The 26,767-nt window shown below is 37.4% G+C and overlaps 2 protein-coding genes across 17 annotated transcripts in view; one reads left to right on the forward strand and one right to left on the reverse strand.

Moving 5' to 3' along the window:
- The window catches only part of MMS22L (MMS22 like, DNA repair protein), a 194,175-nt gene that overhangs the window by 140,184 nt on the left and 27,224 nt on the right, over positions 1–26,767 (forward strand). For 2 of the 4 annotated variants that reach the window (XR_014248429.1, XR_014248430.1), the window contains exon 25: positions 116–5,419. Coding sequence is in view for 2 of the 4 variants with exons in the window: in XM_082405195.1 (XP_082261321.1) it covers positions 116–209 (94 nt within the window). In the remaining 2 variants the exon portion in view is untranslated. Of the gene's footprint in view, positions 1–115; positions 5,420–26,767 lie in introns of those variants that run through there. The other 2 variants (XM_082405195.1, XM_082405194.1) reach the window with 1 other exon arrangement.
- Positions 6,216–26,767, reverse strand: part of KLHL32 (kelch like family member 32) — a 230,974-nt gene continuing 210,422 nt past the window's right edge. For all 13 annotated transcript variants that reach the window (XM_082405247.1, XM_082405246.1, XM_082405244.1 and 10 more), the window contains 2 exons: positions 26,106–26,200; positions 6,216–7,342 (listed from right to left, as the gene is read on the reverse strand). In XM_082405247.1, the coding sequence (XP_082261373.1) occupies positions 7,181–7,342; positions 26,106–26,200 (257 nt within the window). In that variant the 3' untranslated portion in view covers positions 6,216–7,180. The remainder of the gene's footprint in view (positions 7,343–26,105; positions 26,201–26,767) is intronic.

Below are 26,767 nucleotides of genomic sequence, written 5' to 3' on the forward strand. Positions count from 1 at the left end.
CGTGTATGGTGTGTATAGACAAGTAGACATTCAGGCAGGCTCAGTTTGTAAAGACTTAAATGAAAAATAATGGAAAAGGTAGTAAATATATATCTGTCTTCTTTTTTCTTTACAGGGAAGCCTATAGCAAACTTTTATCTCACCTAGGACAAGTGGGACAAGATGAGATACAGAGACTAAAAGATGATAATATTGAATCTATTTTGTGATTCATCCTCAATGTTAATTATAACTATCTAAAGTCACTTTGCACCATTCTGACTCCTACTTTTAATTAATTGTATAATGTTCTGTTAAAAATACTTTCTAGGATTTTTTCCTTTCATACCTGTAAGTATAAAGTATATAAATAAGGAAATAAAAGTTAATTAAATATGTTATAGGAGCTTTGGAACTTGGTAAAACTGCAATCTATTTTGAAGAGGATTTAGTGAAACTAAAGAAACTTTTCCTAGCTGGGAGTGTTATGTGTGTATGTCTAAGCAGGTTTGTACTGGTTGATCCATGGCCATTTTACTGCAATGTGACTTTCTGCCTTGTGAGTAACTTATTTCTGTTTTGTTTTTGTTTTCTTATGAGTTATATTTTATTACGATACTATTTAAAATTACCTGGCTGCCCTATGCTGGGTTTTTTTTTTTGGAGGGGTGGTCAGGAGATAGAACTGTATATTTGTTATCCTTTTTTATACTATGCGTGAGGCAAGTTAATAAAATCCTTACAAAGCACACTTAACTCTATGAGGAATGAGACTGAATCTGGCTAAATGATTATACAGATAATATGTATTTTTTTTTAACTTGGACCAACAGTGTTTATATCAATACTTGGGTTCCAACAGTTGCCAGATGTCTTCCTCTACTCATCCTTTCGTTTGGAGTTGTCATTAAAAGACAGATCAGGAGGAGGATAAACAAGAAGAGCCTTTAGGAAAAGAGAATAAATAATATTCTGGAAATTTTTTAGTTTACAGAATTAACAGAAGAGGTCTGAGAATTCAGCTGATTTATCTCCTTGCTCTTCAATTAGAGCCTCTTATAAACTAGCATCTTTCATGTTTGCCGGGAGCCAGTTTAGTTTCCTGTAGCAGCTCATCTCTCAACCCTTTAACTATTTCATTCAGATTCATTCTACCAGTTGGGCTTTTGTCCTTGACTCCTTTTTCTAATGAGCATTATTTGGTAAAAAGAGCTCCCATCTTAGTGTTGGGAACCCACCTGAATCTCAAACCCAGCTCTGCTTTGTGACCTTGAGCAAGTTCTTAACCTTTCTGAGTCTCAGTTCCTTCATGGAGAAAAATGAATAATAACCCTTTTTTAAATTTTACAATGTTCTGGTAGGAATCAGTGGGATAATTGATTTATAATTATAATCATATAATTTAAATGTATGTGAAAGTATTTGTTGACCTGTGTTCTGTTTAGTGGTGTACAGACATGATCACTCTATCTCATGCACAAAGGTGAAGAACACTTCTCAATTTTGTTCCTCTTTCTCTAATGGTATGTCCTAGATGAAGTCCCCACTTCTTTTCAATGTTTTCTTACATGTCATGTTTGCTAAGTGTGAAATAATTTGTTTTTTTCTTGAGCATCTAGTGTTTATCATGGTTCTACTATTCCTTCAGGAAAACATTTCAACCCTTTTCTGACTCAAGATGTATCTTTTAAAATGAAATGCACTGCAATCGGGAAACTAGAGTTAATAGCCCTTTCCTAATTGTAATCTGTGAAGTCTAAAGGACTTTATGACATATAAATGGTTTATTTTCCCCCCAAATAAACTGTTTTTAATTCAACAAATGGGATGAATAAAAGCCTCTTTAAGGTTACGAAGACTTCATAACAATGAGTTTCATTATGATAGTGACTTATTAAATGAATGATGCATTATTTTGCAAGTTGTAGCAATTGAAATGTAAACTATTTAATGGGATGACTTTAAAGAGGTTATGTGTGTGTGTGTATATGTGTGTGTATATATATTTTTTCACCCCCAAAGGGAAATTGATAAAGATATCTTGGAGAATCTTGCTCCTTAGCTTATGAAACTTTTTAAGGGTTAAGAAAATCTGCTGCTGAATCATGCATTAGGGTGTATAGCTGTAGATACTAAGAATAACTAAAGTTTATACATTAAAAAAATCAGTAACAAGAAAAAGTCTGTAACAATACATGTGTATGTATATATATATATTTTTTAATGTATGTATCAGTAAACTTTTAAAGAAGCTGTTTTATTAATTGAAGAAAAAAGAAAATTTATGACTCTGTTCCATTTCTTAAGAATCTTCACTGACCCATAAATTATTACTATAGTCTTGTCTTTTTCCATTTCCAGACTTAGAGTACCTTATACTTGCTTCCTTAATGTTCCTTTTCCCCTAAAAACCCTGTTATCTCTGAAGCGGCTGCTTCTACCATGGTAAGGTAGGCCAGTCTCTTTTGGTCAAATCTGAAATGTGTTCTCATTTTTCTTGGTCTTTGGGGCCTCTGTGACGTTGCATTTTCTTTTATCTTCTCATCCCTTCCTCAGCAGTATCGCTCCTTCCTACATACACATTCTTCCTTCTTGTCCCTACTGGTAAGATCTAGCCCTTCACCTGCTCTGTCTCAACATTCTTGTAGTAGTGAACTGATAAAACTAGCTTATAATTTTTTCTATCTGTAGTGCTAATTTTTCTCTAAACCTGTCTAGTTGGATTCTCCTGAAATCTCAAGGCAACACGTCAAGCTGCCCTTATCATCTTCGTTTCCAGTCTAGCTCATGCCTTCATTTTCTACCCAGAGAATACACCACTTTCCCAAGTCACTTAGCCTTGATATTTCTTGGATTCATTGTTCCCCACTTTTCATTTGATCACCAATACAAGCTCTTGTGATTTTTTTCTTTTTGCCATTTCATTCATCCAAACATTTTTCTATTGGGTACTATAATCTCCTTCTTATCTCTGGACTCCTGAAATTTATTCTTCACATAGTTTTGACATTAGTGTTCCTAAAATACTTCTTTCTTCTTGTTACTTTTCTGCTCAAGGACCTCCATTTACTTCCCATTGTTAATAAGCTGACATTCAAGCCCTTCAGTCAGGAGACTTCTACCATCTGACGCTATACCTTCCGTTTCCAAACTTACCTCAAGCAGGAGAGTAGACTGTCTTAGCTGCTTTCTCTGAATGACATGTTCATTCTAAGCTGTGGGCCTCACTCAGTTTGCCAACTTAGAATACCATCATTTCTATAGAAACCTAACCTTAAGACACTTAAATAGGAAGAAAATTAAAATATACATGTTGGATATGTAAGTATTCCACTCAAATAATTTCTTTAAAATATCAGATGGAGTGTAGAAGAGATGATTGAAGGACAACAGGGAGATGAAAGGACTTTATTAGACACAGATTTGGTTACGATTTAAATTTCAGTTGAACATTTACTTAGGTTTCCATAGGAGAGGAAAAAAACATGGAGTATTGTCTCTGCACAAAAACCATTCAGTATTTTGTTCATTTGTATTAGAAGAGTTTCAAAGTTTAAAACTTTTAATATCTTTACTTATCCCTAGCATATTTTCTTTTCTTACTAAGCATATTTGACTTTTTCTATTTTGGGGGGTAAGTAAAATATTATTTGTGAGTTGTTAGACTATGTGTGTGTACTTTCACAGAATCTTTGGCAGTTTTTATTTTTACTTCCCCTTTGTTAGGATTATATATCATATAAAAATTTGATGAGCCTTGCAGTTGGGAAAAGCCTTTAGGAAACCTACCTTCCCTAATCCTACACAGTAACATAGCACTTGTGTTTCAAAGATAAAAGATAGATATCATATAAACCTCACCAAAAACTGTGTTCTCTGTACTAAACCACTGCTTTTTGACTGATAGACTTTTTACATAAACCTTACATTTTCCAAAAACTGATCTCCTGCCTACTCCTCCTAGGGTTAAAAATATTGCCTTGTCAGTCAAGTATAGAGTATGCTAGTATAAATAACGTGCTTTGTTTGCTTAAAACAGTTGGTTTGGGAAGCTAGCAAAATAGCGTATTCTTTCACATATTTAATAAGATATGAGACTTATATTTTGATTCTGTGATAAACTATGTTTGGTAAGGTTACCAAAATCAGTACCAAATGAACTTACCAACTTCTGCTCATTGAAGTTTTTGGTGTGCTGATAGTTATCCAGTTCATTGCATTTGTGGATTGTGCTTTTAGAAAAATTCTGGGCATATGCATGCTTTAAGTTATTTGTGTATATAGTAATGAGATATAATTAAAAATGTATATATTCAACTTACACTGCACCTGTGATTATTCAACTGCCTCTTTATGACAGATTGACTCTTTGAAAACCAAAATAAAAATGAACCGTGTTACCTAGAGGAATAATTTTTATCTTATTCCTGTTGCTTTTATACTCTGCTAAAACAAAGAAAAGTTAATTTTTCAGCTATTGTAATGGCTGAAGGGTATACAATATACACGTGGTTAAACTGAGAAGAGAAAAAGTATGAAGAGAAAAAGTATGAAAAACACCCTAAAAATAACCAATTGGCATTTTGTTCTTAAAGATCTAAGGAATTTTACTGCATTTTACATACATATTATTTTATTTTAGAGATTCATGTCTTTTCTGGCTTTTCCTCCTAGAGTAAGAACACTGCTAATATCTGTGTTACTGCTCTTCCTTTTTTAAAGTAAAATCTTGAAATGATGTTTAAACTGTTGGAAGCTTCATAGTCTTTTGGAAATTCAAATTAATAATTTAAATATAAATACAATATGGTCTTTAACTTTGAAGAGTAAAAATGGAAGATGAATTACTGTAGGATAGTTCACTTACATGGAGAACATATATTTGAATAGTTTCAATGGGCTTTGGTTTATATGACCAAACATGGTTTTCTAGAATTTTTCTTATTAGCTCTTATGATCAATAATTTGAGGGAAGGATCGAATTATAAGCGATCTGAGTTTTTTCTTTTTAGGGGAGGGGCGCTGTACTTTGGATGCTGTTCTTTGTCTATAATTATAAGTGTTTCTGAAAACTATGTAAAACTTTTAAAAATTCTGACTTCAATTCTGTAATATTACTGAATAATACATTAAAGTTCACTGAGGAGAGGTTTGATAATATATACTGGTTTGTTTTAAATGAATAGTTAGAAGTCTGCACAGAAATTAGAATAATCTCAGGCTGCCTTTCCGTTTGTCATTCAAGCAAGTTCACTTTTAGACCTTCCCTTTCATTAATTGGGTAGAGAGTCTGGGATTAAAAATAGATTGTTTTATAAGGTAAAACTGCTGGATGGAAAATCTGTGTGTCAAGTAGAAATTTTAGTAAATCTGAAATAATTCTTGTTTAGGTCCTTGTTGAAAAGATTTCTGAAACGCTGGAGTCCATTTTCCTGACATGGTAAGGCATTTTAAAAATTTAATTTAGATGGTTTATACCTTTTAAAGAGACTCTCTGTTTTCCTTCTAAATCTCAATTATCAGTATCAATTTTCACTTTTCAGAACTGTACAAATACTCTTAAGGCTTTTTGTTTGTGTAAACAAAATCTGTTCTTTTAAAAATTTATCATTTTTTTCTTACCCCTAGTCTCCCCCCTCCGGCCAGAAGTTTTATTTATATATATATATATTTTTTTTTTTTTTTAATTAATGTTTTAGGTATCTTATATAAAGTTAGTGAATTCTATATTTAGGATAAAAAATATTTTTTTATTCACTTCTGATTACTAAAAGTGGTTACATGAATAAAATGACAATTTCCCATTAAGACAAGGATTGCTGAATGATTAAACTAAGGAAAAAAAGTAAAATCTTCCTTTTAATAAAGGTGACTTATCCTAACAAGATTAAGGAAAGGGGAAAAACTCATGTTATACTTGTTGAATTTATGTTCAAATACAATTATTGAGTTGTTTTATTTTTTATTTTTTGTTATAGACAAAGCAAATCCAAAAACCTAGCCTAAAAAAATTCTCATGCATTATTAAAAATGGTAGTAATAAAATATGTATTGGTGGTAGAGAAGAATCCCACAAGCACTCAAGATTGACATAACCTTTAACAAAGTGGAAAAACTTTTATTATAACTACTGATACTAGGTTCAAATTTATGTCAGAGCACTTTATGGTACCGAAATTAGTACAACTAATTTTTTTTGAGCTTTAAAATGTCATTTTTCACTAAATGAGCTTAGATGAAATGTTTGAGAGACTTATTATTTGAGGCAAGTGTTTGTACAAGTTTAGGAATCTTTGGCTTTAGTAAACTCCCTTTTTCATAATTAGCATGTCTCTTTCACATGCTTTTCAGAATCATTTATCTCATAGCTTGTGTTCCAAGTTCTATCTAGTAATTTTTAAACTTCAAAAATAATCTTTTTCAGTTACAAGGTTCTAAAACAGTAAAATACCTTGTAATTTGAGTGACATTTTTTTTTCTTAGGCAAAGTACTTCAGAGCATTTGCCTAATCCTTACAACATTCTTCTGAATTAATATGGAAATCAATAATTGCCCCCCTTAAAAAGTGAGAAAACTGAAGCAATGTAAAGTTAAGCTCCTGGCCCAAGGCAACAGAGCAACCAAGGTGAAAAATCTGGGTATTCCATCTGCTGTTCCGGTGTACTTCTATTATTTGTATTACCTTGAATAAAATATGGCATTTAAAAATTTATGATGTCATAATGATGAGTCTCTACGTATACAGCAGGGCTGTATAATGTTAAATTTTTAAAAGAAAAATTACAATCCCAGGCTTAAGTAGTAAAGAGATTAAGTACTGACAATTTTTTTTTAAGATCATTGATGGCAGTACTTGTGAAATAAACTGCCTTACTAAGAGGGTAATGTCCTGGACAGCACTGATTAGACAAAGTGTACAAAGGATGCTTAAAACATCCATGGACCATTAAGTTAGCACTAAGCTACACCACCATAAAAGTCACACATATTGTACTGTATATTGACACACACTGAGAAGCGTGACAAGCGTTTTCAATAATGTGTATTTTAGAAAACTGTTCATTTTTTGCTAATGTTTATCTGAATAGAAGATCTAGAAAACAAAACAAGGAAGCACTGAGTATTTTCATGCCCAGTATCCAAAAGTCAGGCCTTTTTCTTCCTCGTGTTCATGATGGTTGTTAAGAGAGCACTGGCTTTTCAGATGGTGCCAATCCTGTGATGAGGCACTTGAAGAGTTTGAAGGTTAGGGCATGTGAAATACGGAGCTGGGAGGAAGCATGCTGCTATTCCATTGGAAGCAAAAGGAAGTGTAGGCCCGTAGAATACTTCTTCTTTGCCTTCTCTACTCACATCCAATACCTAACAAAAGAAGAGGAGAAACCTGTACGTTAAAGGTGGTTGTTCAAAATAAAGCTGGGTACACATAAAAGAAAGCCTGCAGTTAAATTCAGTTATGCCACCATGACTATACCTTACTCATTGCTATTTTTCTCAAGTATGGTACCAGGAATATGTATTAAGTTCCTGCAAAGTGCTATTCTACACCTTTCTGTTTGTGTTTGTACATGTTTATACATACATAGATATGTATGTTATGTTTGTATATACACAGATATATAATTTAATAATTTAATCTTCAGAACAGTGTTGAGGTGTAGGTAGCATTATCCTCCTTTAATAAAACTGCCTTAGACTGCTTAATTAACTAGCCCAAACTAGTTAGTACGTGTTGTTTGTATGCTGGCTTACAAATCCTCACCTGTAAAGTGAAAACAACATTGACCCTGCAGCTTTGCTCTGGAAATTGGTGACATCCAGCTCAGTGTCTAGCACATAGAGTATTATAGCTTAGTAGCAGGTTCAAAAAAATCAGTTCAGTTGCTTCTGGAAATTCGTCCCCAGTTATTTCCCCATTAAGCTGGAGTTCCACCTCTTTCCATATATGGAAAGAATCTCTTTGTTAGTGTGTGCCTGCTGTCACCTCACTGATTCTGGTTTAATTTTACTACTAGGAAAATTCTTTCTTGAGGAAAGCTGGTCATTTCCTTTCTTGAGGAAGGCTGGTTTAATCTTACTACTAGGAAAATTCTTTCTTGAGGAAAGCTGGTCATGTCCTACGTGTCTAACCCATAATGTTCCTTCCAGCCTTCAATCATCTTAACCTCTTTTCATATGACCTTCCTCAACCTTCCTTTTTTTAAATTAATTCATTTTTTATTGGAGTATAATTGCTTTACAATGTTGTGTTAGTTTCTGCTCTACACCGAGGCGAATCAGCTGTATGTATACATACATCCCCTCCCTCTTGGACTTCCCTCCCCCTGCATCCCACCCATCTAGGTCACCACAGAGCACCGATCTGAGCTACCTTTATTTAAAACCTTTCCTCCCTTGGGTTCTATGACCTTAAAAAAATAAGTTGGTCATTGACGCAGGCCACCTTTGGTCCACTTCTTCCATCTCCATCCTAAATGTAGGTATGCCCCAATATTCCAACCACAGACCCCTTGGTACTCTTCTTCAATGATCTTGTCCACTCTCATGCCTTCATCTGTCACCTAAATAGAAAATTCTTTTTTTTAATTAATTAATTAATTTATTTATTTATTTTTGGCTGCGTTGGGTCTTCGTTGCTGCACGCAGCCTTCCTTTAGTTATGGCGAGTGGGGGCTACTCTTCGCTACGGTGTGCGGGCTTCTCACTGTGGTGGCTTATCTTGTTTGTTGCGGAGCATGGGCTCTAGGTGTGTGGGCTTCAGTAGTTGTGGCATGCGGGCTCAGTAGTTGTGGCATGTGGGTTCAGTAGTTGTGGCTCACGGGCTCTAGAGCGCAGGCTCAGTAGTTGTGGTGCATGGGCTTAGTTGCTTCACAGCATGTGGGAACAAACCTGTGTCCCCTGCATTGGCAGGCGGATTCTTAACCACTGAGCCACCAGGGAAGTCCCGCTCTAAGTGGATAATTCTTAAGCCTTTAATGTAATAATGCATTATTTTAGATGAAAGAAGCCCTTGAGATTTGGGGATCCAAGCTCATAAAGGAGGAAATCACTAAAGCCTAAAATAAAATATCAAACCTTGTAGATTTTTTTCCCAAATGGACATTTAGCCGTCCCATCCCATTTATTGAACAATATGCCCTGTCACTATTAATTTTAAATAGCTCTAGTATATGCAACATATAAATTTTTCTTTGTTCTCTCTTTCATTGATTTATGTACCTTCCCACAGTACCACATTTAGTTATTTTGACTGGGTAGGGCATGTCTCCCCCATTCATTTTCAAGTATTTCTTGGTTATTCTTGTATTTTTCCTTTCCTGGAGAAACTTCAAGATCAATTTGACAAGTATTATTCCCCTGCCCTGTGAGAAAAAGGAAAATTACAATGGGATTTTGACTAGTATTTCATTAAATAAGGAAGTAGAGGTCTTTCAATATTTACCTCAAATAAGATTATTGTTCAGGTTACAGATAAGAAAATTGAGATACAAAGAATGTTCGATGACTTGCTCAGGATCACACAGCTAGTAAGTGGTGGTGGAGCCAGTACTTGGGCTCAAGGTTGCAACCCAAGAAAAAGCAAGGTTTTCATGCCATTCGTGATATCCCCTCCCCAACTGAATACATTTCTAGAACACAAAATATCAGTTGAGGTCACTGTCCAAACAGCTTATCTGGTTCCCTGGGCCAACAGAGGCTGTGTATGTTAAGCAGATGTAATTTATTTAATCTGTAAGACGGGAAAGGAAGTGTTGGCAGTTTTTCTACAAAACACTCCCCTGTAAACTGGCAGAAAGAAGGCATTTGGGAGAAGGAGGTGCCAGCTTGGCAGCATATCCTCCAGCCAAAAAGAAGTAATCATAAATGAAGAGCAGTGGAGGTGATCTGGCAACACAGACTAATCAATTGCACACTTAGGCGGCTGCTCCTTTACCTGCGGCTCGTCATCCACAGCGTCCAGATTAGAGTCAACCTCTGTGCCAGACGTTTGCTTACACACCCGCTGAATAAAGAAGAGCACCTGACTTTCCTCAGGAATCTATTTTTTAATATTTTACATGCGTCAGTATTACTAACATGTCCAAATCTCTATCTTTAAACAAGTATTAATTTAAGAGCACCTCAGCCTTTCTCTTATTTGGGTTGCCCTTGAAATGGATCAAATAGTCTGTGCTAAATCAAGTAGTAGAAAAAAATAGAACAGTATGCTTTCTCAACATTTGACATGCTTGTGGCTGAATCCTACAAATGACAGTTAAATAAGCTTTGATTAGAATCCAGAAGGGTCAGTCTAATGAGACAGGTTACTGGCTGGTATTTTCAAGAGCAAAGAAAATTACTTTAGTCCTTCTGGATGTTAACAGACCAATCTGTGAACTATTTAAGTGTGACCTTCATTAATCTTAGCCAGCAGTGCACTTAGAATCCAAGAATACTATAGATTTGTGACTTATGAAAAATTTAAACTTCGATATTTTTAACATCTATACTATTTTCTCCACCACTCTGACCTGTAATTTTCTTTCTTTTTTTTTTCCCCCCCTCACAAATCACATCTCAGAATTTATTCAATGCTTTGGACCTTAAAATATTTTTTTTTAATTTTTATTTTATATTGGAGTTATAGTTGATTAACAATGTGTTAGTTTCAGGTGTACAGCAAAGTGATTCAGTTATACATATACATGTATCTATTATTTATCAAATTCTTTTCCCATTTAGGTTCTTACAGACTTGAGCAAAGTTCCCTGTGCTATACAGTAGGTCCTTATTGCTTATCTGTTTTAAATTTAGCAGTGTGGACATGTCAGTCCTAATCTCCCAATCTATCCCTCCCCCCACCCTTCGCCCCTGGTGACCATAAGTTTGTACTCTGTCTGTGAGTCTGTTTTTGTTTTGTAAATAAGTTCATTTGTATCATTTTTTTAGATTCTACATATAAGCGATATCATATGATATTTGTCTTTCTCTGACTTACTTCACTTAGTATGATAGTCTCCAGGTCCATCAATGTTGCTGCAAATGGCATTATTTCATTCTTTTTAATGGCTGAGTAATATTCCATTGTATATATGTACCACAGCTTTATCCATTCAACTGTCAATGAACAATTTGGTTGCTTCCATCTCTTGGCTATCGTAAACAGTGCTGCAGTGAACACTGGGGGCATGTATTCCTTCGAACCATGTTTTTCTCCAGATTTATTCCCAGGAGTGGGATTGCCGGATCACATGGCAGCTCTATTTTTAGTTTTTTAAGGAGCCTCCATACTGTTCTCCATAGTGCCTGTATCAATTTACATTCCCACCAGTGGTGTAGGAGGGTTCCCTTTTCTCCACACCCTCTCCAGCATTTATTGTTTCTAGATTTTTTGATGATGGCCATTCTGACTGGTGGGAGGTGATATCTCAGTGTAGTTTTGACTTACATTTCTCTAATAATTCGCAATGTTAAGCATCTTTTCATGTGCCTCTTGGCCATCTGTATGTCTTCTTTGGAGAAATGTCTATTTAGGTCTTCTGCCCATTTTTTGATTGGGTTGTTTGTTTTTTGATATTGAGCCACATGAGCTGTTTGTAAATTTTGGAGATTAATCCCTTCTTGGCCACATCATTTGCAAATATTTTCTCCCATTCTATGGGTTGTCTTTTCGTTTTGTTTATGGTTTCCTTTGCTGTGCAAAAGCTTTTGAGTTTAACTAGGTTCCATTTGTTTGTGTTTATTTCCATTACTCTAGGAGACGGATCAAAAAAGCTATTGCAGTGATTTATGTAAAAGAGTGTTCTGCCTATGTTTTCCTCTGAGAGTTTTATAGTCTCGAGTCTTACATTTAGGTCTTTAATCCATTTTGAGTTTATTTTTGTGTATGGTGTTAAAGAATATTATAATTTCATTTTTTTTTGCATGTAGCTGTCCAGTTTTCCCAGCACCATTTATTGAAGAGAATGTCCTTTCTCCATTGTATATTCTTGCCATCTTTATCATATATTAATTGACCATAGGTTCGTGGGTTTATTTCTGGGCTTTTTATCCTGTTCCATGGATCTCTATTTGTTTTTGTGCCACTACCATACTGTTTTGAACTGTAGCTTTGTAGTACAGTCTGAAGTCAGGGAACCTGATTCCTCCAGCTCCATTTTTCTTTCTCAAGATTGCTTTGGCTATTCGGGGTCTTTTGTGTCTCCACACAAATTTTAAGATTTTTTGTTCTAGTTCTGTGAAAAATACCATTGGTAATTTGATAGGGATTGCATTGAATCTGTAGATTGCCTTGGGTAGTACAGTCATTTTGACAATATTGGAACAACAATATTGTTCCAATCCAAGAACGTGGTATATCTTTCCATCTGTTTGTGTTATCTTTGATTTCTTTTATCAGCATCTTATAGTTTTTAGAGTGCAGGTCTATTGCCTCCTTAGGTAGCCTTATTCCTAGGTATTTTATTCTTTTTGATGCTATGGTAAATGGATTGTTTTTTAAATTTCTCTTTCTGATCTTTCATTGTTAGTGTATAGGAATGCAAGCAATTTCTGTGTATTAATTTTGTATCCTGCAACTTTACCCATTTCATTGATGAGCTCTAGTAGTTTTCTGGTAGCATCTTTAGATTTTCTATGTATAGTATCATGTCATCTGCAAACAGTGACAGTTTTACTTCTTTTCCAATTTGGATTCCTTTTATTTCTTTTTCTTCTCTGAATGCCATGGCTAGGATTTCCAAAACTATGTTGACTAATAGTGGCAAGAGTGGGCATCCTTGTCCTGTTCCTGATCTTAGAGGAAATGCTTTCAGCTTTTCACTGTCGAGTATGACGTTAGCTGTAGGTTGGTCAAATACGGCCTTTATTATGTTGAGGTATGTTCCCTCTGTGCCCACTTTCTGGAGAGTTTTTATCATAAATGGGTGTTGAATTTTGTCAAAAGCTTTTTCTGCATCTATAGAGATGATCATATGGGTTTTATTCAGTTCGTTGATGTGCTGTATTACACTGATTTGCGTATATTGAAGAATCCTTGCATCCTTGGAATAAATTATGGTGTACATTTGATCATGGTGTATGATCCTTTTAATGTATTGTTTGATTTGATTTGCTGGTATTTTGTTGAGGGTTTTTGCATCTATGTTCATCAGTGATATTGGCCTGTAATTTTCTATTTTTTGTGATAACTTTATCGGGTTTTGGTATCAGGGTGATGGTGGCCTCGTAGAATGAACTTGGGAGTGTTCCTTCCACTGCGATTTTTTGCAATAGTTTCAGAAGGATAGGTGATAACTCTTCTCTAAATGGTAGAATTCGCCTGTGAAGCTATCTGTTCCTGGACTTCCGTTTGTTGGGAGTTTTTAAATCACAGTTTCAATTGCAGTACTTTGGATTGGTCTGTTCATATTTTCTATTTCTTTCTGGTCTAGTTTTGGGAGGTTGTACGTTTCTGAGAGTTTGTCCATTTCTTCTAGGTTGTCTATTTTATTGGCATATAGCTGCTTGTAGTAATCTCTTATGATCCTTTGTATTTCTGAGGTGCCCACAGTAACTTGTTCATTTCTAATTTTATTGATTTGAGCCCTCTCCCTCTTCTTCTTGATGAGTCTAGCTAAAGTTTTTCAACTTTATCTTTTCAAAAAACCAGCTTTTAGTTTCACTGATCTTTTCTATTGTTTTCTTCATCTCTATTTCATTTATTTCTGCTCTGATCTTTATGATTCCTTTCCTTCTACTAACCTTGGGTTTTGTTTTTCTTTCTCTAGTTGCTTTAGGTGTAAGACTAAGTTGTTTGAGATTTTTTCTTGTATCGCTGTAAACTTCCCTCTTAGAAGTGCTTTTGCTGTGTCCCATAGGTTTTGGATCATCATGTTTTCATTTTCATTTGTCTCTAGGTATTTTTTTATTTCCTCTTTGATTTCTTCAGTGATCCATTGGTTGTTTAGTAGTATATTGTTTAGCTTCCACATATTTGTGTTTTTCACATTTTTTTTTTCTTGTAGTTGATTTCTAATCTCATAGTGTTGTGGTCAGAGAAGATGCTTGATATGATTTCAATTTTCTTGAATTTACCAAGGCTCGTTTTCTGGCCCAGCATGTGCTCAATCCTGGAGAGTGTTCCATGTGCACTTGAGAAGAATGTGTACTCTGCTGCTTTTGGATGGAATGCCTATAAATATCAGTTAAGTGCATCTGATCTAATGTGTCATTTAAACCTGTGTTTTCCTTATTGATTTTCTGTGTGGATGATCTGTCCATTGATGAAAGTGGGGTGTGAAAGTCTCCCAGTATTATTTCCCTTTTTATGGCTGTAAGTATTTGCCTTATAAATTGAGGTGCTCCTATGTTGGGTGCATATATATTTACAGTTGCTGTATCTTTTTCTTGCATTGATCCCTTTATCATTATGTAGTGCCCTTCTTTGTCTCCTGTAACAATCTTTATCTTAAAGTCTATTTTGTGTGATATGAGTACTGCTACTCCAGCTTTCTTTTGAGCTACATTTGCATGGAATACATTTTTGCATCCTCTTACTTTCAGTCTGTATGTGTACCTAGATCTGAAGTAGGTCTTTTGTAGACAGCATATATATGGGTTTTGTTTTTGTATCCATTCAGTCAATCTGTATCTTTTGGGTGGAGCATCTAATCCATTTACATTTAAGGTAATCATCAATATGTACTTTTTTTTTTAATTTTTATACAACAGGTTCTTATTAGTTATCCATTTTATACATATTAGCATATATATGTCAATCCCAATCTCCCAATTCATCACACCACCACCCCCACCCCCCACCACTTTCCCCCTTTGGTGTCCATACATTTGTTCTCTACATCTGTGTCTTAGTTTCTGCCCTGCAAACCGATTCATCTGTACCATTTTTCTAGATTCCACATATATGCGTTAATATGTAGTATTTGTTTTTCTCCTTCTGACTTACTTCACTCTGTATGACAGTCTCTAGATTCATCCACGTCTCTACAAATGACCCAATTTCGTTCCTTTTTATGGCAGAGTAATATTCCATTGTATATGTATACCACATCTTCTTTATCCATTCATCTGTTGATGGGCATTTAGGTTGCTTCCATGACCTGGCTATTGTAAACAGTGCTGCAATGAACATTGGGGTGCATGTGTCTTTTTGAATTATGGTTTTCTCTGGGTATATGCCCAGTAGTGGGATTGCTGGGTCATATGGTAGTTCTGTTTTTAGTTTTTTAAGGAACCTCCATACTGTTCTCCATAGTGGCTCTATCAATTTACATTCCCACCAACAGTGCAAGAGGGTTTCCTTTTCACCACACCCTCTCCAACATTGGTTGTTTGTAGATTTTGTGATGATGCCCATTCTAACTGGTGTGAGGTGATACCTCATTGTAGTTTTTTTGTTGTTGTTGTTGATTTTAAACTTTATAAGACATAATGGACAGAATAATTTCAAACATGTTCTCGTTGTAGTTTTGATTTGCATTTCTTTAAAGTCTTTAACTTTTGCCACTTTGATTACTATGTGTCTCGGCGTGTTTCTCCTTGGGTTTATCCTGTATGGGACTCTCTGTGCTTCCTGGACTTGGGTGGCTATTTCCTTTCCCATGTTAGGGAAGGTTTCGACTATAGTCTCTTCAAGTATTTTCTGGGGTCCTTTCTCTCTCTCTTCTCCTTCTGGGACCCCTATTATGCAAATGTTGGTGCATTTAATGTTGTCCCAGAGGTCTCTTAGGCTGTCTTCATTTCCTTTCATTCTTTCTTTCTTCTCTTCCACAGCAGTGAATTCCACCATTCTGTCTTCTAGGTCATTTATCTGTTCTTCTGCCTCAGTTATTCTGCTATTGATTCCTTCTAGTGTGTTTTTCATTTTAGTTATTGTATTGTTCATCTCTGTTTGCTCTTTAATTCTTCTAGGTCTTTGTTAAACATTTCTTGCATCTTCTCGATCTTTGCCTCCATTCTTCTTCCAAGGTTCTGGATCATCTTCACTATCAGTATTCTGAATTCTTTTTCTGGAAGGTTGCCTATCTCCACTTCATTTAGCTGATTTTCTGGGGTTTTATCTTGTTCCTTTATCTGGTACATAGCCCTCTGCCTTTTCATCTTGTCTATCTTTCTTTGAATGTGGTTTTTGTTCCGCAGGCTGCAGGATGGTAGTTCTTCTTGCTTCTGCTGTCTGCCCTCTGGTGGATGAGGCTATCTAAGAGGCTTGTGCAAGTTTCCTGATGGGAGGGACTGGTGGTGGGTAGAGCTGGCTGTTGCTCTGGTGGACAGAGCTCAGTAAAACTTTAATCCGCTTGTCTGCTGATGGGTGGGGCTGGGTTCTCTCCCTGTTGGTTGTTTGGCCTGAGGCAACCCAACACTGGAGCCTACCTGGGCTCTTTGGTGGGGCTAATGGTGGACTCTGGGAGGGCTCACGCCAAGGAGTACTTCCAGAACTTCTGCTGCCAGTGTCCCTGTCCTTATGGTGAGACACAGCCACCCCCCGCCTCTGCAGGAGACCCTCCAACACTAGCAGGTAGGTCTGGTTCAGTCTCCTGTGGGGTCACTGCTCCTTCCCCTGGGTCCCGATGCACACACTACTTTGTGTGTGCCCTCCAAGAGTGGAGTCTTTGTTTCCCCCATTCCTGTCAAAGTCCTGCAATCAAATCCCGCTAGCCTTCAAAGTCTGATTCTCTAGCAATTCCTTCTCCTGTTGCCAGACACCCAGGTTGGGAAGTCTGACCTGGGACTCAAAACCTTCACTCCAGTGGGTGGACACTGTGGTATAAGTGTTCTCCAGTTTGTGAGTCACCCACCCAGCAGTTATGGGATTTGATTTTATTGTGATTGCGCCCCTCCTACAGTCTCATTGTGGCTTCCCCTTTGTCTTTGGATGTGGGGTATCTTTTTTGGTGAGTTCCAGTGTCTTCCTGTCAATGATTGTTCAGCAGTTAGTTGTGATTCCGGTCTTCTTGCAAGAGGGAGTGAGAGCACGTCCTTCTACTCCGCCATCTTGAACCCTGTACAGTACGTATGTTCATACTGCCATTTTGTTAATTGTTTTGGATTTGTTTTTGTAGGTGTTTTGTCTTCCCTTCCTCTTTTGTTCTCGTGATTTGATGACTAACTTTCGTGTTTTGTTTGGATTCCTTTTTCTTTTTTGTGTTTGTATCTATTGTAGATTTTCGGTTTGCATTTTCCATGAGGTTTTGATATAGCCATCAATATATAAACAAGATTTTTTTATGTTGTTGGTCTTTTAATTTCAAATGGATATCCAATGTCCTGCTTTTGTGCTCTCCTCTTCTCACAGTTGCTGGTTTTGATATCGTATTTGTGTGCAGATGATTTCCTACCTTTACTGTATGTTTGCCTTTACCAGTGAGCTTTCCCACTCATAATTTTTTTGTTTCTAGTTGTGGCCTTTTCTTTTCCACCTAGAGAATTTCCTTTAGCATTGGTTTCAAAGCTGGTTTGGTGGTGCTGAATTCTCTTAGCTTTTGCTTCTCTGTAAAGCTTTTGATTTCTCTGTCGAATCTGAATGCGAGCTTTGCTGAGTAGAGTATTCTTGGTTGTAGGTTCTTCCCTTTCATCACTTTAAATATATGGTGCCACTCCTGGCCTGCAGAGTTTCTGCAGAAATCAGCTGATAACCTTATGGGAGTTCCCTTGTATGTTATCCGTTGCTTTTTCCCTTGTTGCTTTTAATATTTTCTCTTTGTCTTCAATTTTTGTCAGTTTTATTACTATGTGTCGCAGTGTATTCATCCTTGGGTTTATCCTGCCTGGGACTCTCTGCACGTCCTAGGCTTGGGTGACTGTTTTCTTTCCCATGTTAGGGAAGTTGTCAGCTATTATTTCTTCAAATATTTTCTCAGGCCCTTTCTTTCTCTCTTCTCCTTCTGGGACCCCTATAATGTGAATGTTGATGCATTTAATGTTGTCCCAGAGGTCTCTGAGACTGTCCTCATTTCTTTTCATTCTTATTTTCTTTATTCTGTTCTGTAGCAGTGATTTCCACCATTCTGTCTTCCAGCTCACTTATCCATTCTTCTGCCTCAGTTATTCTGTTATTGATTCCTTCTAGTGTTATTTTTCATTTCAGTTATTGTATTGTTCATCTCTCTTTGTTTTTTCTTTAGTTCTAGGTCTCTGTTAAAAATTTCTTGTATCTTCTCAATCTGTGCCTCCACTCTTTTTTCCGAGATCTTGGATCATCTTTACTATCATTACTCTGAATTCTTCTTCAGGTAGATTGCCTACCTCCACTTCACTTTGTTATTCTGGGGTTTTATCTTTTTCCTTTATCTGGGACATATTCCTCTGCCGTCTCATTTTGTCTTTCTGTGATTGCAGTTTCTGTTTTGCAGGCTACATATTTGTAGTTCTTGCTTCTGCTGTCTGCCCTCTGGTGGATGAGGCTAAGAGGCTTGTACAGGCTTCCTGGTGGCATGGACTGGTACCTGCCCACTCGTGGGTAGAGCTGGGTCTTGTCCCTCTGGTGGGATGGACCATGTCAGGGGGTGTGTTTATCAGCTACCTGTTTATTCAGGAAGACTTTAAGCGCCTCTCTGCTGATGTGTGGGTCTGTTTTCCCATCCTGTTGGTTGTTTGGCCTGAGATATCTCAGCATTGGAACTACAGACTGTTGGTTGGGGACAGGTCTTGGTGAGAAAATGGAGGCCTCCAAGAGGGCTCACGGCAATGAGTACACCCCAGACTACCACCGCCAGTGTCCTTGTCCCTGCAGTGAGTCAGCCACCCCCTGCCTCTGCAGGAGACCCTCCAATATAATACTAGCAGGTAAGTCTGCCCCAGTCTCTCATGAGGTCACCACTTTTTCCCTGAGTCCTGACGTGCACAAGACCCTGTGTGCGCCCTCCAAGAGTGGAGTTTCTGTTTCCCCCAGTCCTGTGGAATCCCTGTGGTCAAACCCTGCTGGTCTTCAAAGCCACATTCTCTGGGGCCTCCTCCTCCCATTGCCAGACCCCCAGGCTGGGGAGGTCTGAGGTGGGACTCAGGACTTTCACTCCTGCAGGAGAACTTCTGTGGCATAATTATTTTATACCCAGCATATATGGGATTGGATTTTATCGCAGTTGTGTCCCGCCTACAATCTAGTTGTGGATTCTTCTTTGTCTTTGGATGTACGGTAACTTTTTAGGTAGGTTGCAGTGTTTTTTTGTCAGTGGTTGTTCAGCGGTTACTTGTAATTTTGGTGTTTCCGTAAGAAGAGGTGAGCTCACATTCTTCTACTCCACCATCTTGTCTCCTCTCTTTCCTGTAATTTTCATACTGCTGATAGGTACTCAGGAATTTCTACTGTCTAATCAATATCTTCTCATAAACACTATTCCAGTCTCTCATCATCTTTCTTCTCTGTTGGATATTCTTCCAGCAAGTAGTAGAGAAACGGCTTGCTTTTGAACATGTAGCTAGTCTCTCCAACCATCAACATATTTACTTTTACTGAACCAAAATAAATAGTCCTGTAGTCACCAAAAAAACAAGTATTTGAGATTGTGCAACCGTAGTTTAGAATGAATGGTAATGTAACCCATAACCAGTTGTGAATAACTAAAATGAGTCTCTTATCCATGAAGACTTTCATTCCAAGCATCTCTTTAAGTGACAATCCATATACTTATATGAACTTATTATCTATAAACAATAAAGGCTCTTAAAAGCCTTTTTCAAATTTATCTGTGCTTTCTGAGACTACTGTGCCAGCCAAGGGAATAAACAGCATCTGCAAAATTACTGATTGACTTGGTACTTCGAAATGACTACTGGAACACAGAACTGTTCATAATGCTAATTTTTTAAAAAAGCAAATATAGTAGAATATTTTACTGTCCAGTCTCAGATGAAATTTATTCCACTAACACAGGCATTGATTAAAACATTTAAGAATCGCATCTTTTTTAGAATCACCGTAGTTCTGAGGCTACTCTAGAATATCCTCAGTGGTTTAAGATATACACATGTACCTCACCTCTTCATCTTTTGAGGACAGATTTGTTTGGGAACAACCAGAAGTCATGAGGCATTAATTAGTGTATATGATTAGTGACCATTCCATCTTGATTTCTATTCCTTCATCTAATTGAACATTACAACTAGTAGAAATATACCCATAAGTATATTTAAAATTTGCATCTTTTTAATAAACCCAAACTTGCTTCTATTGAGTAAGTAGTCAAATGAAGGGTCCCAAACCACTTAAAAACCAGGGTCCCAGCATTACAGATCACTGCCTGTTGCTCAGTTCAATGTTCTACAATTCTAAAAAGAACAAAACAAAAAGAAACCCCAAAGACAGTGATGACTGACAAATACATGCACAGATGAAAGACTGGAAGCCCTCCTTGAAAGAAAATAGTTTGCTTGTTTGTTGTTATCCGAAAGATAGGACCAAACTCTAGTACAAGGTAGACTTCAATTAACTAAAGACTCCCATAAAGAGTTTCAAGATTTTTCAAAGAACTAATTTGTGCCTTTGATAAAATTTTTTCTACTGTATTTTTGTTTCCTACTTCATTATTTTCCTATCATTATTCTCTCTTTCTACTTTGAGGGTTTTTTGGTTCATGTTCTAACTTATTATGCTATATGTATCCCACATGCTTTGCTATGTATTGTTTTTATTATCCTTAAGTTCTGGGTATTTTTTAAACTTCCATTAGGACTTCTTTAACCCATGAGTTATTTAGCAAAATAGGAGTTTATTTAACTAACTTTTTAAGTTCTAACTTAATTGCATTGTAGTTAGTTAGAGATTATAGTCTACATACATAATACTTAATTTTTAAGTCTTCTTAGCCTTAACCCTAGTACATGATTGGTTTTTGTAAATGTCCCATGTACACTTGAGGAAAATATATTCTGGAACACTCCCCAGGATATATGTTAGGCCACAAAACAAGTCTTAAATTTATTAAGATTGAAATCATATCACACATCCTTTCTGACCACAATGGTATGAAATTAGGAATCAGTAGAATAAAACTGGAAAACTCACAAATATGTGAAGATTAAATAACATGTTACTGAACAATGGGTCAAAGAAGAAATCAAAAGAAAAATCAGAAAATGCCTTGAAGCAAATGAAAATGTAATATAACATACTAAAACTTATGGGATGCAGCAAAAGCTGTTGTAAGAGAGAAGATCATAGAGGTACCTACATTAAGAAAAAAAGTTCAAATATATAACATTAAGAAAAAAAGTTCAAATAAATAACCTAACTTTACACTAGGAACTATATAGATAAAGAGGAACAAACTAAGCCCAAAAGTTAGTAGAGGAAGGAAACAACAAAGATCAGAGTGGAAATAAATAGAAACTATAAAAAGACAATAGAAAAGGTCAGTAAAGCTTAAAGCCACTTTTAAAAGATAAACAAAATAGGTAAACCTGTAGCTAGACTTATCAAGGAAAAAAGAGAGGACTCAAATAAATTAGAAGTTAAGTCAGAAAGAGAAAAACAACTATCGTATATTAATGTATGTATGTGGAATCTAGAAAAATGGCACAGATGAACCAGTTTGCAAGGCAGAAATAGAGACATAGATGTAGAGAACAAATGTATGGACACCAAGAGGGGAAAGCGGGGGGTGGTGGTTGGATGACTTGGGAGACAGATTGGGATTGACATATATACACTACTATGTATAAAATAGATAACTAATAGGAACCTGCTGTATGGCACAGGGAACTCTACTCGCTGTACAGTAGAAACTAACACAACATTGTAAAACAACTATACCCCAATAAAAAAAAATAATAATAAAACTCCTAATCAAAGAAGAAAATAAATAAATTAGAAATGAAAGAGGAGACATTAGAGTCAAAGGAACAACCCTGGATACTCCAGAAGCCAGGAAATAGAGACACATTAAAAATAATATTTCTAAGATTGATGTCAAAGAGTGTACTGCCTCTGGAGATCGGCCAAGATGGTACAGTAGAAAGACCCTAAGCTCACCTCCTCTCACAGGCACACCAAAATTACAACTATTTGTAGAACAACCATTGATGAAAAGGTTTGGAACCTACCAGAAAAGATCTTCTACAAACTAAAGATATAAAGAAGGTACCATAACGAGATGGGTAAGAGAGGCGGAGTTGTGATTTAGTCAAGTCCCATACCCACAGGTGGGCAACCCACAGTGGGGAGAGTAATTACAATTGCAGAGGTTCTTCCAAAGGAGTGAGGGGGTCTGAGCCCCGTGTTGCATTTCCCAGCCCAGGGGTCCTGCACTGGGAAGATGAGCCCCCAGAGCATTTGGCTTTGAAGGCCAGCAGGGCTTACTTTCAGGAGTGCCAGAGGGCTGGAGGAAATAGAGACTTCACTCTTAAAGGGTGCACACGAAATCTTACACTCCTGGCCCCAGGGCAGAAGCAGTAATTTGAAAGAAGCCTTGGTCAGACCTACCTGCTGATCTTGGAGTGATCTCGCAGCTCACCCTGTGAACACAGACACTGGAGGCGGCCATTCTGGGGAGCTCATTCTACCTCATGGACACTGGTGCTGGCAAGCACCACTTTTTAACCCTCCCTCTACATTATTAGCCTCGGGACCCAGCCCTACCCTGGCCCGACAGACTAGGTACCAGTGCTGGGATGCCTCAGGCCAAGCAGCTAACTGAGCAGAGACAGCTCTACCCATTAGCAGAAGGGCTGCCTTAAAACTCCCTAAGCCCAGAGCTCCCCGGACATGGCTCTGCCTACCAGAGGGCTCAGGACACAGCCCTACAAACTAGTACACAGACATTAGATATGGGGCCCCTAGGGCCCTCACCCAGAGATGCTGGGACACAGTGGGCAGCCTCAGAAATCCCTGGGCCCTTGCAACAGCCTCTGGTGAGCCTTCTCTAGCCTCAGGACCACTGTTATCCACCGAGGGGTGGACATCAGCCACAATACTTAACTGCAGCCCTGCAGCCTGTGGAACTGACCATTCCACCAGCAGGCCAGACCCTGCCCTCACACTGGCTGGGCCCTGGCCTTGCCCATTAGCAGGCCAATACAAGCTTCAGGACAGCCCAGACCCTGCAACCAACTGTGTTAGAAACTAGCCACAGCCACCAGTGATTGGACAATAGCTCTGGGACCCCTGGGCCCTGCAACCAGTTCCCAGAACTCAGCTCTGCCCACCAGTAGGCCAGCATTAGGCCCAGGATCTGGCTTCATCCACCAGTGGGCAGGCAACAGCCCTGAGGTCTTCGGGACCCTGACTCCATCCTCCAGTGAGCCAGCAAAATCCTAGGGCTCCCAGGGGTTCCGCAACCAGCTGCCTCATGACCTGGCCCCACCAGCCAGCAGACAGCAGCCTCGACACAAGGCAGGACCTGACAACTAACCAGACTGGGGGTCAACCAAGCCTACTGTGCTGCCCACAGCAGTCAGCCTGTCACAAAAGAAGGACCCACTCAGCCCATATAGGGGCACCACTAGAGCATGTAGCTCTGGTGATGAGAGGGGTGTGTTCTGCCAAGATGCATAGGACATCTCCTACAAAAGGTCACCCAAGGCTGGGAACTGTAACCAACCTACCAGACACAGAAAAATTTAAAAAGCAAGTTAGGCAAAATGAGGCAACAGAGGGACATACTCCAAATGAAGGAACAAGATAAAACCCCAGAAGAAGAATTAAATGAAATGGATAGGCAATCTACCTGAGAAAGTGTTCAGGGTAGTGATTGTAAAGATGATCAAAGAACTTAGGAGAAGAATGAATGCACAAAGCAAGAAGTTAGGAGTTTTTAACAGAGTTAGAAACTATAAAGAACAACCAGAGATGAAGAATACAATAACTGAAATGAAAAATACACTAGAAGGAATCAACAGACTCTATGATACAGAGGAATGAATCAGTGAGCTGGAAGACAGAGTAGTGGAAATCACTGACGCTGAACAGAAAAAAGAATAAAAATAAATGAGGACAACTTAAGAGACCTCTGAGACACCATCAATCACACTAATATTCTCATTATAGGGGTCCCAGGAGAAGAGAGAAAGAAAGGGGCTGAGAACATATTTGAAGACATAATAGCTGAAAACTTCCCTAATCTGGGAAAGGAAACAGTCACCCAATTCCAGGAAGCACAGAGTCCCACACAGGATTAACCCATAAAGGAACACACCAAGATACATTGATTAAAATGGCAAAAATTAAAGAAAGAATATTAAGAACAGCAAGGGAAAAGCAACAAGTTGTATACGAGGGAACTGCTTATTGTGGATATAAATGATTTTTACTACTTTTGTGTTTTTTCTACTGGCTTTCTGTGTGGATGATTTCCTACCTTAACCGTTTGTTTACATTTAATGATGAGCTTTTTCCATTCATAATTTTCATGTTTCTAGTTGTGACCTTTTCTTTTAAGTGAAATAGAAAAGAGAAGTTCCTTTAACATTTCTTGTAAAGCTGGTTTGGTGGTGCTGAACTCTGCTAGCTTTTGCTTGTTTGTAAAACTTTTGATCTCTCCGTTAATTCTGAAAGAGAGCCTTGCTGGGTGGAGTATTCTTGGTTGTAGGGTTTTCCCTTTCATCACTTTAAATATATTGTGCCAATCCCTTCTGGCCTGCAGAGTTTCTGTTAAAAAGTCAGCTTATAGCCTTATGACAATTCCCTCGTATACAACTTGTTGCTTTTCCCTTGCTAAACCTCATGGTAATCAAAAATCTCCAATAGGTACATAGAGGAAAAGAGAAAGGAATCCAAACATAACACTAAATATAGTCATCAAGTCACAAGAGAACAAAAGAAGGGGGAAAAAAGACCTACAAAAACAACCCCCCAAAAATTAACAAAATGGCAATAGGAACATACATATTGATAATTACTTTAAATGTAAATGCACTAAATGCTTCAATCAAAAGACACAGAGTGGCTGAATGGATACAAAAACAAGACCTATATATATGCTGCCTACAAGAGACTCACTTCATATCTAAAGACACACATACACTGAAAGTGAGGGGATTGAAAAAGATGTTCCATACAAATGGAAATCAAAAGAAAGCCAGTGTAGCAATACTTATATCAGACAAAATAGAGTTTAAACAAAGACTGTTACAAGACACACAGAAGGTCATTACATAATGATCAAGAAGTCAATCCAAGTAGAAGATATAACACTTGTAAATATCTATGCACCCAAAATAGGAGCACCTAAATACATAAAGTGAATACTAACAGACATAAAGGGAGAAAACGACAGTAACACAATAATAGTAGGGTATTTTAACATGCCACTTACATCAGTGAACAGATCACCCAGACAGAAAATCAATAAAGAAACACTGGCCTTAAATGAAGCATCGAACCAGATGGACTTAATAGCTACATATAGGACATTCCATCCAAAAGCAACAGAATACACATTCTTCTCAGTTGCACATGGAACATTCTCCATGATAGATCACATGCTAGACCACAAAACAAGCCTCGGTAAATTTAAGAATAGTGGAATCATATCAAGCATCTTTTTATGACTACAACTCTACAAGAATAAAAATTAACTATAAGAAAAAAATGCAAAAAACACAACACATGGAGGCTAACCTACATACTACTAAACAACCAGTGGATAACTGAAGAAATCAAAGAGGAAGTAAAAAAATACCCAGAGACAAATGAAAATGAAAACATGATAAATTAAAAACACCTATGGAACACAGTAAAAACAGTTCTAAGAGGGAAGCAATACAAGCTTCCAATCATAAACTACTACTACTCACTTCTGCCAGGAAAGAACAACACCTTCATAAGTGGCATTTGTTGAATGAATTGTAATACAGAAAATAAGAAAATGGAATAGAAAGGAGACATTTGTAAAGTTTTGCAGATGTGAAAGTACTATTACCAAGATTTCTAGATGTTTTGGTTTATAGGAAAGGAAAAAGCATTCCACTTTCCCCATTTCCAGTATACCATATATTTTCAAAGCTCATTGCCATCTTTATTTTCAACAGGGCTCCATCATTTATTAGCTAGCATCTTTAGGAGGCAGGATGAAGTTTAGTGGCTGAACTTGCTGCACAAAGGAAGCTCAGTCTTCTTCCTACCTGTAAATATCTCTCCCTGCAATAGCAGCACTGCAAAAATAACCTCACTGAACCACTTGAACAAACTCCAAAAGGAACTTCAACCACTCACCTGGATGCAAGCCAGAGGCTCGTTCGTCCAAATCGAATATCCACCCACTAAATATATTCTCTCATTGTGGACGGCAACTCCAGATTCATTTTGGCCTAAAGTAAAGAGAAGTGAAAAAAAGAGGAAAAATAAATCCATTTCCTTGCATGTCTTCATTAACCCTTTTGCCACTGAGGGATACAATTTCCCTCTGTGGCACACTTGTATATTCCACAGGATTTCTGCCTCAACTAATCACTGTCTCCCAGTTCTCAGAGGGAAGAATTAACCACTCTCAGAGAATGAATCTGTGTTGGGTCAGAATCCGGCCATAACACTTAATAGCCAGCCAAGTTAGTAAATACAGCATTAAATACAGCAATAATAAGCCACACAGAACTAAGTTTTATACTATGTTGTATGCCATTAGTTTATATGGTATATTTTAGGAATGCAAAACACCTCTTGTACTACAAATGCTTTTAAGCAAGTGCTTACATTTGTAACGGCTGCAACCGCAAGAAGCCAATAAAACAGAGCCATGCCCCTAGTGTGCCCCAAATGAAGACAAATGACAGAGAAGATTGATAAAGTTACTACCCTTCTTTTCTTTACATACACAACAGTTTTAAGACTATATTAAAGTTCCTGAGCTAGGACCAGCCTGGGTAGTCCCTAGATAC

This window comes from Balaenoptera borealis (assembly GCF_965194805.1).
Source record: "Balaenoptera borealis genome assembly, chromosome: 9".
NCBI lineage: Eukaryota > Metazoa > Chordata > Mammalia > Artiodactyla > Balaenopteridae > Balaenoptera > Balaenoptera borealis.